Source organism: Xiphophorus maculatus, chromosome 1, assembly GCF_002775205.1.
Source record: "Xiphophorus maculatus strain JP 163 A chromosome 1, X_maculatus-5.0-male, whole genome shotgun sequence".
NCBI classification, from domain to species: domain Eukaryota; kingdom Metazoa; phylum Chordata; class Actinopteri; order Cyprinodontiformes; family Poeciliidae; genus Xiphophorus; species Xiphophorus maculatus.
Window position 1 is genome coordinate 24,993,290 of NC_036443.1, and position 16,294 is coordinate 25,009,583.

Consider the following 16,294-nt stretch of genomic DNA (forward strand, 5'->3'; position numbering starts at 1 on the left):
TTCAGGTGGAGAAAGTTATGAAAAATCCACACATGTATCCGTGTTAAGCATCTATTCAGTGCTTGGATTGGTTCTGTTCTTATTCTGTTTTACATTTTTATGATTTCTTTATTATAATGATAATATCTCGTTTTGTTTCAGCCATGGCTCTGTTTCCTTTTTACTTCTTCTTAGCATCCGTTCAGTGAGTTAGTTGGATTATTTTCTAAAACTCTGACGTTATTACTGCAACTTCAGGCTGAGGATAAATCCTTTAGCTCAGCTTTATTTGTAACATCTCCTTGGAAAATGTCAAATCCCGGAGAAGTCCTTGATTTAACGCAACTCTCTCCTGGGCTTCCTGGTTTGCGAGCCAGCTGTAATCAACTCTGTCTGTTCTCTGGCCATCACTGTAATGAGGACAAAAGCTGCACACTACTTTAACCTTAAGCTTCTGCAGAGGACATTATACAGGATGATTCACATTTTCAAAAGCTACCTCCCTGTGTTTACTCCAATATCCTCTGTCGTCTGTCTTCGTGCCAGCTGTGCCTTTTGTGATTTGGGTGGAGGGAGGCGGTGGTCAGCGACGCTCTGCGTGTCGAGCAGGAATCGTAACTCAACCATGAGGAGAGAGAGAGAGAGACAAATTCACCAGAGCCATGTCTGCCCTTTCTGTCCAAGTGTCTTGTTGGAAACAAACAAAGATTAATGGGTTGTTGTCTGGTCTGGTGCTACTGTGAACCCAATCCAGACATTTGGGGAATACAAAGAAGAGAGCACTGATAATTAGATAGATATCATGGGTCCCTTTTTTTAACTGTGAAGTGTTAACTTTTTGTAGAAACTGTGTGTCTTTCCCTCAGGTGTACGTTTCCCTCTCAAACTCGCTCATCTTTTCATCAGCTCCCCAAACAACATAAAAGGTGGAGCCTTTCACTTCCTGTCTGCTCTCTTTTTCATCCTCTATTATTTCATTTCCTCAGTTAATATGCAGCCCATGTCTGGGGATAAAGTGTTTTCACACAACAGTGGACTCATTTCCCATGAAGCTGTCATTTTACTACCTGATTGCAGAGCAGGAGCCAACAGGAGAGGGTTATTAGCAAGGTCACCGTTTACTATATTGCAGTGTCCAATGAGAGCCGTGCGTGATGTGTAACCAGAAGAAATTAGATATTGGCTGCTGCTCCTGGGTTGTCTTTCTTCATCACCTTGGCAATAATATAAGTTTGTAATATTCTTCTGGCAAGCGAGCTTTGTCCCTGTTGACTTAATTCTTGGAAGGCACTGGAGTATTATTTACTGTCAGCATAAATCCTCACGGCACCGAAGCAAAGCATATTAATATGTCTCTACTGCCCTCTTGTGGTTCTGCTGAACAGTTAAAACCCAAATAGAGATGTTTAACTCTGTAACGAAGTTCAATGCTTAGTTTGCGTACCAGAAAACACACCTAAAACCAACTGCCAAGCACGGCGGTGAAGGAGTGATGGTGTGGGGTCAACCGCGTCCAACAACATGTCCTGTGACCAACACACGAAGCGTCACCCAAGTTCAAGCTGCTGCTGCCAAAGATGGTGTTACAAGCAATAGACTCATGGGGTGTACTTACTTTTCTTCCACATGTTAAATTAGCTCTAACAGCCGCCTCGTTAATATCAACACTTCTCTCTTCGCAGTGGAGGACGGTTGGTCATTCTTAGCGCCGAAATGGCGCATTACACAAGTCATGGGCAAACATTAGCAATGGGGTAAATTGACTTGTAAACCTAAAAATATGGCTTTACAAGTCAGTGGATTCATGGGATGTACTTACTTTTCTTTCACATATTGAATTATCATCAACAGCCGCCTCATTCAGATCGACACTTCTCTCTTTGCACTGGAGGACGGTTGTTACATAGCATAAACTGGCCTTACAGTTGTATAGCCAAATATAGCTTTCCAAGTCAATTGAGTCATGGGGTGTACTTACATTTATACACCCACCTTTTGTTTTTAGCTTTACCTTATGACCTGATGGGATCTGGTGCAGGCGTCTGTGCAATCAATGTAAGATAACAATGTTACATCAGAAGAGATGATGCGTGGCTACAGTTTTTTCACTAATTGTTAAAAGAGAAACAGAAATACTCCAGACTTTTTTATTGGATTTTTTTTTTTAAGGAAATGGAGTTTAAGAACATTCATACAATAAAAACAACCAAACTCTCATGATGAGTTGGTTTTTTTTTATAGAGGACGTAAATAAAGAGCTGAAGAAACCAGCAAACCCGTGTGGACAACAGTAGGATCTGACAATGTGTGACTGAAACAAAATAGTATTTATACTTATTTATACTCCACGGGTACGTAGATATACAACAGGTGTAGAGTTGTGACACCTAGATACAAAGAAACTGAAGGAAAATTAACTTTAAAGATCAGGATCACAGAAATAAAAGTCAAAGTAAACAAACTAAACCCAACATCCAACAGATTGTTACGCAAATATATATATATATATATATATATATATATATATATATATATATATATATATAATAGCCTTGGCATAAGAAAATTCTATATAAAAGCAAAATACATAGAAACATTGTTAAATGATTGTTAGCTTCACACTCACAGATTCATCCTACAATCGTGCTACAAAATTGTTTACAAAAAATAATTTGTCATATAGCACCGTCATGAATGGAACAATTTCAATCACAGATAGCTGCCTTCTTTTTTTTCACTGCATATCATGTCAATATTTCTATTTCAGTGCAGGTTTAAAGGGGACCTATTATGCAAAATTCACATTTTGCACATTTCTTTTACGTCCATTTGAATCTTCACTGCTTCTAAAAACAGGCCAAACAGTTTTTAGCAATAACTAAATGTTCTTTGGTGTCTGAAAAATGAGCCGTATCAAAAACCTCCTTGTGAAGTCATGCTACCTAGCAACCTCAGCCCCGGTCTCCTAGCAACCCAACCCAAGTCTAGGCTTGTTACCTAGCAACCCAGGTGGAGTTCCAGCACATTTGGTCAGCTTGTTTAACTGTTGTGCTGTACAATGGCTGCTGGAAAAGCAAGTGTTTTATTGTCAACTTACCATCCAAAATCCACTTGCTGCATTCAACCATCACCATCTACAGTAACTCTTTGAAGAATCTTGAATTAATATGAGTTACAGCAACATTTCATTTTCATTTGGGATCAAAAAAGCATTTGTGAATCTTGTTGGTTGTGCAGGAGGGTCTACTAATGCTTTTCAAAGATGTACGTTTGTATAATTACGCATCTGTTTGCAGCCATTTTCACATGTGAGTGTAAACGTAGAGTTGGGGTGCGTGGCCAGCAGCTGATTAGTTGGATATAAAGTGACAAGAAGCCATAAAACAGCTCAAAATATTGAGAACTGACCACATTGAAATCTGTTTATCAAAAACTGATTTTGTGCAAAAAATGTGATGAACATGTTTTCTTACGCCCATAGACCCATCTTAACTTGTTCAAGGAAGCATAATAGGTCACCTTTAAAGGTTTCAGCGGGAAAATATTAACATCCCTACCGACTGAACTAATTCAGAGTGAATGTGTCGCCTCGTTTGGTGTCTGAGCTCCTCGTCGGCTCGGCCCTCACGGTGCAGTTTCTCAGCTCGTCTTTCAGCTCGTACAGCTGCTGAGCGTGGCTGGACAGCGTCCCATTAACCTGCAGAAGAAGACTGCTGGATTGTTTCTCCAGCTCCTCCCTGATTCTCTCCAGATCCTCTGCCAGGTAATTCAGACCTTTACATTGATCTTCCACACTGGCAACGCGCCCTCCAACCTCAGTTACCTCCTTCTTGACCACCATGGCGGTGCTCCGGCACCCACGGACCTCCTCCGCCAGCCGCTTCTTCATGCCCTGCAGCTCAGCTTTGAGTCTGGTCAGCCTGCGCTCGCCTGCCCCCAGCATGGAGGCCTGATGCCCGACCAGCTGGACCACGCCCTTCATCTGCTTCGCCAGGCGAAGCTCTCGTTCATGCCAGGAGCTGTTGGCCACTCCCACCTGATGGACCACTGTGCCCAGGGAGTCTTGGAGACTCATCAGGGTGTGGTTGACTGAACGAACATTGAACTTAAGAACCATAAGCTCTGCCTGAAATGGAGGACCTCTTTCTGCGTCTACCTGCCTCTCTCTGGTGTTTAAGATCTTCTGCAGGGTGAAGTTCAGACTGCTCAAGCGGTCGTTCTGTGAGTCTAAAACCTGCTTTATGTTCTGCTCGACTTCTTGGTTTTCACCCGGCCCAGCAGCGTCTCCTTGGGTGGCAGGAGAACAAGGAGAGGAGCAGAGAATCTCCAGGTTGTTTAGGTGTTTCTGAACTCGGTCTACATCGAGTTCAAGTCTCCCGCGGAGGGACTCCAGCTCCGTCTCCAGTGTTGGAACAGCATGGCCTTCCAGCAGAGTGGGGGCGGTGGCGTTGCTAAGCTCCTCTAGAGCCGTCAATAAGCGGTCCTCTAGGTCTCGAAGCTTAGCCTCCATTCTGGCCTCCAGCCTCCACCCTGTTGCAGCTTCTTCCACAGGATCTCCACTTCTCATCTGCCCAGTCAGATTGAGCTTGTCTTCAACATACTGAAGGCGGCCCTCCAGCATCGCCTCTATGTGGTCCTTGTGACCGCTGAGAGCCACTCTCAGGTGCATCTGGGACCGGTTCAAGTCTGCCACGGATGTTTCCAGATGCAGGACTCTTTCTGCCAGCTCACCTGATGGACGGATCTGCGACTGGATGCTCCCCAGCTCGTCCCTCAGCTTTGACATGCTTTCCTCCAGAGCGCCTCTCATCTGCTCCTGCCGCTGATCCCTCTGGCACTGCCGCCGCTCAGCTCCACCCTTCTCCCCGCAGTGATCCTCCGCACTCTCAACTTGTTTCTCCAATCCATTGAGTATTTCCACCCTGACTGCACTCAGTTTAGCATCCATCAAACTCTCCACACCTCCCCTGGTTTTATTTGAGATCATCTTCAGGACTCCGTCTTGTCCCTGTACCGTTGCTCTGAGCTCCTGCAGCTCTGTCCTCAGCTCTTCCACCCTTCCACTCATTTCTGTGAGGTCTGGAAACACGTGGCTGCCATCAAAGCCCTCCATATCGAGATCCCTGGCAGGAATTTCCACAAACCCGACGGTGGGTGGGTTAGACGCTGTAGCGGGAGCAGCAAGAGGCGTTGGAGCAGCAGAGAGCAGAGCTGACAGCATCCTTTTGGCATCGTCTCTCAGCGAGGCTCTCAGGCTGTTCTCCAGTCCAGACACGGTTCCCCTGAGCGTCTGCAGACCGTGGTTCAGATGCCGCAGGTCCTCCTCTATTCTAAATATCCTCTCCTCTGTCTCACTCCCCAGAGCCTGGCCTATAAACAGAAAATCAGACAAGCTCATTTTCAGAAAGAATGTGTAAGTCAGAGGTGTCTAAACCTTTGGTCAACAACTTGAGTGCCAAAAAGAAATGTTTTTGCAAAAAAAAACACACTCCAAGCACTGATTGGTCTAGTTTCTGGTGCAAATATCTAGATTACTATACTAATCTTCAAGTATACTTGAAGATTAGTATAGTGTTATTTCAAGTGTACCTTAAAACAAGCTCCTATATTTTGCTGAAAAGTTATAACTTTTCAGCAAAATATAGGAGCTTGTTTTAAGTCAACAATTCCTTAATATTGATTAAAAAGAATTAGTTACACTGGCATATTATTTCACTTGCAACAAGACATTTTTCCATGTTATAAATGAAATAATCTGCCCATGGAACTAAGATTTCTTCAGCAATATTAAGGAATTATTGACTTTTATGTTTTGCTTAAAAGTTACTTGTACGTTTGTTTTGGTTTATGTGAATTGTACTAAAGTATTTGCACTAGAAACTCAACCAAAATACAATGTTTATGCAGTGCATGATTTAGATCTATATTTCTTTGCTTGCTTTAATCAAGTTTAATAAATGAATTAAAAGCATTTTTGTGTGCAAAGTCAGCTTGTAGTAAAGGTCACTGCATAGATGTGATCCTTGCAGAATACAGAAAACATGGTTATTTAAAGACAAAAAAAAATTATGTTGCAAACAGTTTCTATTGTAAGAAGATTTTTCTTTGTCCCAAATTGAGAACAGAAAGTCTCCGTCTACATCAGTCATTTCTGAGTTACCTGTGATCTTCCCCTCTGGCTGTTCTTCGGTTGGAGAGGCAATTTCCTCTGGGGTAACATCCTCTGGTCTTTGGTTGTATTCCCCCTGGTGCTCTGGGTCACCGACTGTAATATGTGGCTCCTGGTATTCTGGTTCTGGCTGAGGTTCTGGTGGGTAAGGCTCAAAGGATGAGTCGGAGTAAGACGAGGATTTTGGCGGCCCAAAGTGAGGCAGTGGGTAGGAGCTGAAACTGCTGATGTGAGATTGCTTCGGTTGACTCCAAGGGTTTGGTTTCATAGGTGGAGTCTTGAACATTTGACCTTTGAACATGGGCCCTTCGTGCTGTGGACCCCCAAACTGTGGGCCTTTCATTGGTGGACCTTTGAATGGTGACATCATCCTGATTGGATGCTGGTAAATCTGGTGACCATCCATACAGCTGTAACCAGAGTACCCAGGACAACAGCGCCATTCCAGTTCAGTCACTGTTTTATGGGCTACCTTGAACATCGGCTTGTAGAGCAGGCGATACCTGAGCAAAACATGGAGTTATCAGTCACTTTGTCAAAGAGCTGAAGCCTCATATGCAGCTCTGGGAAATATTAAGAGATCACTTAAAATGATCCGTTTCTCTGATTTTACTCTTTATAGGTATATGTTTGAGTAAAATGAACATTGTTCTTTTATTCTATGAACTACTGACAACATGTTTCTGAAATTCCAAACAAAAATTTAGTATTAACAGAAAATGAGAAATGGTCAAAATAATGAAACAGATCCAGGGCTTTCAGACCTCAAATAATGCAAAGAAAACAAGTTGATATTCATTTAGAAACAACAATACTGATGTTTTAACTCAGTTCTAACTAAGTTCAGAAATCAATATTTGGTGGAAAAACCAGGAGGTTTTAAACGGGGTACAGTGCAGTGGGCTCTTCAGAGCAGTATAATACAGGCTGCAAGGGATGCAAGTTATTGATTAATGAGCTAATCTGAAGTTGATTAATCTTATCAATTGACTAGTGATTAATTGATAGCGGCCATTTTCTTAAAAACCGGAATTTTCTCTTCTATCAAGAGGGATGACCGACTGTCCATAGCAGGAAGAACTAAATTTTTCATAAATCGCTGGAAAAAAACCCTAACATATCATTAAATATAACAAAACAGGTTGCTAAATATTAAGATAAAATATGAAAAGAACAAAATGTGAGAAACATAGGTATTCATACAGAAGTATGAATACTTGTTGTTGCTCTTGAAGGAATGTTAAAACTTCGCTACATTAAGTGCATTATCTCACCACAGCTCTCAAAATAAATCTTGCTTATTGCCCTCATGTTTTCCCCCCCATCATATTACAATTTTTCTGTTACACAGCCCGCTTTTCAGTCATCACATCCTCGCCTTCGCAGCAAATCAATAATTTTTTAATGATAAAGTGACACTGCTCCGGTCATGCAGCTCGGCTGAATAATGATGTGAAACTTAAGGAGTTTGTTTTAGTGTTTATACATCAAAACAGAACCTCATAAAGTCCATGTTGCAACCAACACCGGACTCTGTTTGGACCGTTTCTTTTTCCTGTTCTGTTATCTCCGCCATCTTTGATTCTGTATCAACGGCTCCGCTTAAGCATGACAAACGGCGCCCTCTGCTGGATGGCGGCCAAATTACAACACTAAATGAAGAGCTAAGTGAACGTTATTTATCTATTGGAACTAATTTTTATTGAACAAACCATTAATCGGCAATTAATCGTAAGTCGATTAGTTGTTTGCATCCCTTTGCTTTTGTCTACACTTACAGGAGAGTTGGACATTGTTTGGCCCAGGAACACTTGTTGTATTCAGCCTTCACATATGGCGCTGCCCCATCCTGGACAGTGAAGGACACCGTCTTCTCAATGACGTAGGCACAGTGGTTCCTTTTAAAAAGTGTACAAAAAACATGACAAATGAAACAAAAACAGATTCCAGATCTAGTTTTACCTAAAATGCGCTGCTGCTTATTTAACATCAAGAGCTCTGAACTTACTTGTGTCTGCTGGTTGGTTTCAGTTGCTCCTGGTGTGGACTGGGCCCCTGATGAATTGTGAATAAGTTGGAGTATTTGGCTTCAACTAGTGGGAAAAACAAACCAATCACAACTGCAAAATGCATCATTTAAAAAATAAAAATCAGTCTGAAAGAAAGAAAAAAAATAACGCAGAAGACAAAAAACTGCTAAAATCCTAGATATTTCACTTCAGGATGATGAAATATTTTTAAATTACTTAAATTTTCCTTTGGAAAAAAAGGCAGTCGAAATATTAGCAGCATAAAAAGAGAACTGCTGAACTTGATGCTGTTTGAGGTGGACTGTGTTCGGGTGACAGCAGTCCACTGTGGGCTTGAAGGACTTCAGTACGTCACTAATAGGGCCCCCTGGAAAACATCTGCATATCTCCTCCCACCGGCCCTCCTCACACCAGAGTGACAATAAACCACATGAAAAGAATAAAAACAACAAAATCTTAAGTTATTCTCAAATGTGGGATGCTTTCCTCCATTAAGCTTTGTAGAAAGTCCAGTTTTTATTAAACATCGACTCGGAATACTCCATATACCAGTCATTGCGGTGGCTGAACCCATATTAGCTTTTTCCCTTGATGATGTCAGAAGGAAAAAATAACATACCACATCCTCAGGGCACAACAGAAGACCTTGTCTTAAAATGAGTAATTTGTAGCTATACTTAGCTTTTGGAACATAAAGACAATTTCAAGGGTTTTTTTGAACATAAAAAAATACAAGTGAAATAAAGCATTTTTGTTTTAGTTCAGAAATGTTGCATTGTTTAGTGTAGCTCCTGTGAGCCGCTTTATTTGATCTTTTTACAAATGCTGTTGTTACTATTGTGTAATTTGATTTATTTGTATCACAAAAGTCAAACAGATTCAATTTAAACGCATAAATATATGCATGCATAACCATGTAGTGTATATGAGAACTGTGAAATTATGCTAAGAATTTAAAGCATCCATTGATATTGACAATCCTGGTAAAGATGAGTAAAAAACTTTATTGCTGTTGCATATAGAAAAATTAACCCTTTAATGTAAGCACTTTAAAAAAATCTTTCAGAAAGACATTTTTCTCAGAAAACCTTTGGGAAATAATGGTTGAATTTTAAATAAGAATATTTATTTTCTATTGTATCATAAACTTCTTTTAGAAAAGGAAAAAAATCTACGTATGAAACTTGTTCGATTTGTGGACGTATTTTTATTCTCTTACTTAATTTTGTCAAACGTTTTAATCACATGTATCATTAGTTAGATTTTTTAAAAATCAAAACGGGTCTCTCTTGTAAATGAGATATGTTTGAATCTCAATTGAACAACCTGTAGAATAAATTTTTTAAAATTACCATATAATAATTCTACTGCATGTTGCCACTTTTTTCAGGTTATATGGATTTAGCCTTGATGGTAATGTTGGTGTTTTCTACAGGTTGTCTAGAGAAACTGAGAAACATCTTTTCAACTTCACACACCCAGAGAGCTTTAAACCTGACTTAACAGCAAACCTCCAGAGCAAACACCAACAAACACTCTGTGTTTAAGATCGTGACAGTGCACACCCAGGCCTGAGTGCTTTGCCCCACAAACCACACATTCATTCACAACACAAGTCTTTGTGCACTTTTAGTAAGTTCACCACCCAGAGTATAGAGAACAGGCCCGGCAGCCTGTTTGTTTCACAATAAGGTCCTTTTCTACTGAAAAGCAAGTTGAACTTAGTCACATTTTAGTGCCATGCAGTAATCACTAGGATATTACTGAAACATCTTTCCAATATTTTGGAAAATATGAATTTGTACTTATTTAAGACTGGGTCTCATACCAGTGTTAACATATTTTAATAAAATATTACTGTTTAAATTATTTTTTAGCTGCAGATACAAGTGATCAAGCATACACTGAGGATGCTATGCTATTGAATTTTACGTTTATTTTCTTATTTAAAATGAATTTAATAATTTGTTGTTTGAATGTATCTATAATATTGCATTAAAAAAGTCTAAATGCTTAAATGAAAAAAATCTGCAGAATGTGCCAGTTTTTTTATTTGATTAATCATCAGAATAATTGATTACTGAAATGATTGTTAGCTGCAGCCATAGTGCAAGGTTTGGTCTTGTCCGGGATTTCCACATCTTTCAGATCCAGATGATGTGAAACAGAGAAAATATCCAGTGAGCAGCAGCTTTTTGTTTATGTCAGAAACCAGGGTAGAAAAGACAGATTGGTTCAAATTGATAATTGCTAAAATAACCACTTTGCATAAAACCATCTCTGAAGCACCTTCAACCTCGAAGCAGATGGGCCCCAGCTGTAAAAGGCTGCTAAACGTTAATATGGAGGTATAGCAAATGATAAACAGCACATTTTATCTTGCAATGACATCAGACGTGAAGAAATGTATAAAAGTGCTTTATAGGGGAACCTAGTCAACCCAACTTTATTTATGATGCATTTAAAAACAGTATCCACTAACAAAAGTGCTGAACAGAAATGATAACTAAATTAAACACATAAAACATAAGAATTTAAAACGTGTAAAAATGTTCAGAAAAAATACACTAACTTCCGGTATTTAGCTAGTATATTTATGCTAGGTTCCGGTTGTACTCGGAACTGGGAAATTCTGACTTCCCAGTTGGAAAAATCAACAGGAATGCCCTCCGCAGTCGGATTTTTCAATGGGGAAAAAGGAAGCGATTCCAACTACTCCCAGTTACCTGTAAGGCGAACTTTACGTTTCAAAATGGCCGCTCCTCACGTCAACAATAGAAAGATGTGGCAGAAATGTTAATTTTACAAGACACGTGTTAACGTGCCTCTAAAATCAATGCCACATGTAGCGCCCACAAGATCTAAACTGGAGAAAATTTTAAGTGGTGTTTGCTTATAGAAAGTAAAGGTTAAAATTATGTCTGTTATGGGTGCCGCCATGTTGAAATTCCGACGCTGTTGCTTCGAGTCTGACGTCAAACCCAGCTCCGAGTTCCCACCTCTCAGGATCACTGAAACGCAACATTATAATAATAATAATAATAATAATAATAATAATAATAATAATAATAATAATAATAATAATAATAATAATAATACATTTTATTTGAAAGGCGCCTTTCTGGCACTCAAGGACACCGTACAGAGAACGAAAAATAGCAAAAACAATAAAATATAGCAATTAAAAATAGGTAGAATAAATACACAACAATGTATCTATATAAAATCTATATGTAAATCTATGTAAAAAAATCTATATAAAAATCAAGCAAACCAATTGTGTCATGTTGAAAAGGCAGATCTAAAAAGGTGTGTTTTAAGTTCGGTTTTAAATTTAGGGAATGAATTTATGTTTCTAAGGTGAGGTGGTAGGGAGTTCCAGAGTTGGGGGGCAGAGCGACTGAAAGCTCTGCTCCCCATGGTAGTAAGACGGACAGAGGGGACAGACAAATGGATAGAGGAGGATGATCTGAGGGAAGGAGAGGGAGTGGCAATATGAATAAGATTGGAAAGATATAGTGGGGAGAGATTGTAAAGAGCCTTGAAAGTATACAGAAGAATTTTGTATTCTATGCGGAACTTGGTAGGCAGCCAATGAAGTCTTTGCAAGATAGGAGTGATGTGGTGCATGGATGGGGTTTTAGTAATGATACGGACAGCTGAGTTCTGGACCAGTTGAAGCTTATGAAGAGATTTATGGGTGAGACCAAACAGAAGGGAGTTGCAATAGTCCAGGCGTGATGTCACAAGACAGTGAACAAGAATGGCAGCGGAATGGGAAGTAAGGGAGGGGCGAAGACGGTTGATGTTGCGTAGATGAAAATAAGCTGAGCGGGTAACAACTATTACAACTATTACAACAAAATATTAGCACCTTCTGCTACACAAGCTACCTGTGTTCATTATTTAGCTGTGATCTTTTGAAGCAGACCAGTTTCGTTCTCTTGAAAACACCCGAATCAGCTCAGGAACGAAACAGTTTGTGTTTACATATTCTCCACGAGCTCTCTGGCCTCCTCACTCATAAACAAGCTCCCATTGTATGACGGGATACAGGCTGCAGCGAGCTAAGCAGCCATGCTCGGACCAGGGCTCAAAGCCCAGCTTTATTCTGCAGCACGAAGGCGGCGGCCCCACCCTGAGTTTCCTCTCTGTGACGTCACACAGTCCCAACTGTTCCTGCGTGGCTCACCTGCGTGTCACGCTGCTCGTGACAAACCTGGACCTCTCGGCTCGGCCACTTGGTGAACAGGGCGAGGCCAGCCGGGTGTGAAAGTGTGAGTCTGTGCAGCAGATGGAGGGGCTGCCGTGTTTTTGTTTGCCCCTTACTTCAGTTTGAGTTTAGCAATAATGCTCCAGATTCTGGACCAGCCTGTTAATCGCGTTAGTTGCGGCTTTTCGGTAACACTTACCGGCCAGTTTTGTCTCATGTTCCTGTAGCACTGAGCCGGAGCAGGAACCGAACATTTCATTCTGCTTTTCTTTTTTAAAAAATTATTTATTTTTTTTTGGAAAATGCTTCTTAATTTATAAGTGGGTTTAAATGAACTTCTAATGAGCAAAAGTGCAAGAGGCAAGATACAAAAACACAAAATCTTACTAAGCATTTTTAGTTTCTTTCTGAAGCAAATATCTTATGTAACAAAATGTAATATTTGTTACTGGTTTCTCATTTGGTTACTGTATGTTGTTTTCAGAGTTGGGTATTTTTCAGTTACATCTACTTGAGTAACTTCTTGGGAAAAATTAGATTTTTTTTAATGTGCTTTATTTGTTACTTTTACTTGAGTTGAAGTAATGCTGCTCATATTTGAGTACAATATGTGGATGCTCTACCCGCGTTTGGAGGTTTCTATGATGTGTAATGCCTTGTTGCTGAAATGTGCTATGCAAATAAACCCGATTGATTGATAGTACACTTGAAATAATGCAAAACTAACCTGCAAGTAACTTTTCAGGAAGATATAAGAGCTTGTTTTAAGTCAATAATTCCTTGATATTTTTTTGTAAGTATAGCTCCTCTGCAGATTACATCACTTTTTACAAGACATTTTTCCCAACTGGTGTTTTATTTTTTTTAATTAATCATTTATTGATTAAAACAAGCTCCTATATCTTGCTGAAAAATTCCTTATAAGTTTGTTTAGTCTTATTTCATGTGTACTAAGATATTTGCACCAGAATAGACCAAAACACTTGATAAGATTTTGTTTTGTATATAGTCTTTATTTACAGGATGCCTGCTTGTTACATCCGTATTGTTTGTTTTAGACTTTAGTATGTTCACATCCATGCAGTAAATTTCACAAACTTGGTTCCTGTTTAACTTCACACATGTTTTTTTTTTCTTCTTTTTCTTTTTTAATTTGCAAAAATGTATTTATTCAGAGACGTTGGTGTGTCATTAGAGTCGACCAATGTTAGCATGAACAAACCTCATTTAGTGCCGCAGGGGAACTCAGAGTGTCGCGCACACTTTGTGGTCTTACAGACAGATGGCAGCAGGAGTGTGTACACAATCACACCAAAACTCACATATAAGCTTAGAGTCGCCACAGTCTTTCTTGTTGTTTGTTTATTTACTGACAACTTGATCTATTTTGCAGTAGCTTAAATTCACACAAAATGTACGAGACTTAGCACTTAGCCCATTTATTCAAAATCCAACGTTAGAGAATATAAATAATTGGTTACACAAGTTACACATTGCAGAAAAACACACATTTCACTAAAGATTTTTGTCTAGTTTCTTGTGCCAATATCTTAGTATATTTAAAATAAGACAAAGCAAATATAAAATGATTTTTTTTTTTAGCTTTCATAATAAAACATTTTATGCCATACATTTATAAAAAAAATAGTTTTTTGAAGCTGTAGTAGAGTTTCATTATGTAGAACTGTCCATTTGAAAACGGTTTTGGTATTTATAATAAAAATGATGAAGCCATGAGAGGAAAATGTAAAGAAACTTGGGAAAACATGCAAACTCCAACAGAAAAACCCAAACTTCAAGCTCTAGACGTCTGAGTTCTTGTTTCTAAGTGTCAAAATTAAGTCAATTTATATTTACTATTAACAATAGAAAACTCACTTTCCTAAAAACAGTCATGGTTACCATAGTGCAGCCACTTAAGTTGCAGGACTTCCACATAATTTGGATTCAATTTAACGCTACAGCTAAAATAAATACGGTTTTAGAAACCAGTAATATCCACAGAACTGTACACAGAATGAGACTGCCCCCTGGTGGTAAGAGACCTTCACAACTCGGTTTTTCTCCTGCCATTTTCTCCCCACTAACACTTTATATATATATATATATATATATATATATATATATATATATATATATATATATATATATATATATATATATATATATATATATATATATATATATATATATATATATGGATTTTTTTTATATGGATTTATATAGATATTTCTATCTATCTATCTATCTATCTATATAGATGGACAGATAGATATAAATATATATATATATATATATATATATATTTCTATCTATCTGTATATATTTGTATGTATATATAAAGAGAGATAGATTGATATTGATAGGTATATATATATATATATAGATTTATATATATGTATAGAGAGAGACACAGATTTACATGTAGATATAGATAGATATCTATGTCTATATATAATTAAATTATATATAGATAAATTTAGATATAGATATATATATCTTGCCCAGAAAGATAAATAATTTTCCAAATTTTTTCCAATTTGTATAGGTTTAGACATCTTAAAGGCTCTTTTTGTTCCATGTTGTTTACATTTTCTTTTTCCAAATCCCCCTTTAATTAATAAATGTGGTTGTCTTATTGTCTGTTTAGAATTAGAAATAAAAATCTTACAATGAATGAACATGAGTACTGATGTTGAACGTGGGGGAAGCCGGAGCACCCGGAGTGAACCCACAGCTACACAGGGAGACGTTTCCCACCGTGCAGTCCTGGCTTTTTCATATTAAAATGTCCAATTAACAACAACAGTAGCTCTTTTTCCAATTAGCGCCAACCAGCCAACCCACACATGGCCCCACCCCCCTTTTAAATCTAAGATACTGGAGACATAAATTGATGTCTAAGCTGGATGGACGTTACTTCTGTCTTTGAACTGGCGCAGACATGATGGAGTTAGAGCCTTTTTGATTCGCCTCCACAGAGAAATCTTTTTCATGGGGCTCTCTTCTTGTTCACAGACGTTGTTCTGCTCAGCTGACTCTCCAGCTGCTTGAGTCTCTGATTCCTCAGGTGTAGTTTGGATCCCATCTTTGTTAAATGTAACATTCATCTGTGGAGGCGATGTTCTCTGTTTTTCTACAAGGCCACTCTCCCCTTCTGTGGAAACTACAGGAACCCTACCTGTTACATCTTCTGAGACTTTGCAAGATTTTGTCTCTAGTTGCTCAGAAGCTGTCTGTGGGATCTCTAGTGTTTCTAAATCAGTGCTGTGGATCAAGTTTTGATCTGTCTCTATTTTATTTACAATGGTTTCCAGTTTAGCTTTCTTTGCCGTCTTTCTCTTTTTCTTACATTCTGATTTAGTCAATTCACCAATCACTGTTTCATTTCTATGAATCTCAGGTATGATGGAGGCTGTCTGATCACCGAATATTTCGGAAAAGAAGTTTTCCGGTATTGAAACTTCATCTTCTTCAGTGTCTTCCACAGAAACTTTAATATTGTTGAGGGTCTCCGGCTCACAGGCTGCTTTCATTGCTGCCTTTCTTTTGTTCTTGCACTTAGATTTCTTTGATGGTTTCTTGTCATCTTGCTGGTCCCCACTTAGTTGGGTTTCAGAGACAGTTTCTTTTTCATCGATCTGCTCTACTTTAGCGATCTCAGTTTTAATCATATGAATGTAAGTTTTAATGGAGGCTATATAATCCACAACTGTTCCTAGTATAGAAACTTCCTGTTCACCGTTTTCATTATTGGGGATCTCCAGCTCACAGGCAGCTTTCATTGCTGACTCTGTCCTGTTCTTACCTGTAGATCTCTGGAATATCTTGGTCTGCTGATCCTGATGCCCATTCAGTTGTGTTTCAGAGGGCTGTTCTTGTAGCACTAAAGAGATCTCAGTT

The 16,294-nt window shown here is 38.9% G+C and overlaps 1 protein-coding gene across 1 annotated transcript; it reads right to left on the reverse strand.

The window, feature by feature from the left end:
* Window positions 1-3,544: 3,544 nt before the first annotated feature.
* On the reverse strand, window positions 3,545-8,284 carry LOC102228852 (EMILIN-3-like). The gene is made up of 4 exons (XM_014473175.1): window positions 8,157-8,284; window positions 7,927-8,046; window positions 6,140-6,651; window positions 3,545-5,349 (listed from the first exon to the last, which is right to left on the reverse strand). The coding sequence occupies exons 1-4, from the start codon at window positions 8,282-8,284 to the stop codon at window positions 3,545-3,547; spliced, it is 2,565 nt and encodes an 854-aa protein (XP_014328661.1).
* Between the last annotated feature and the right edge of the window lie 8,010 nt (window positions 8,285-16,294).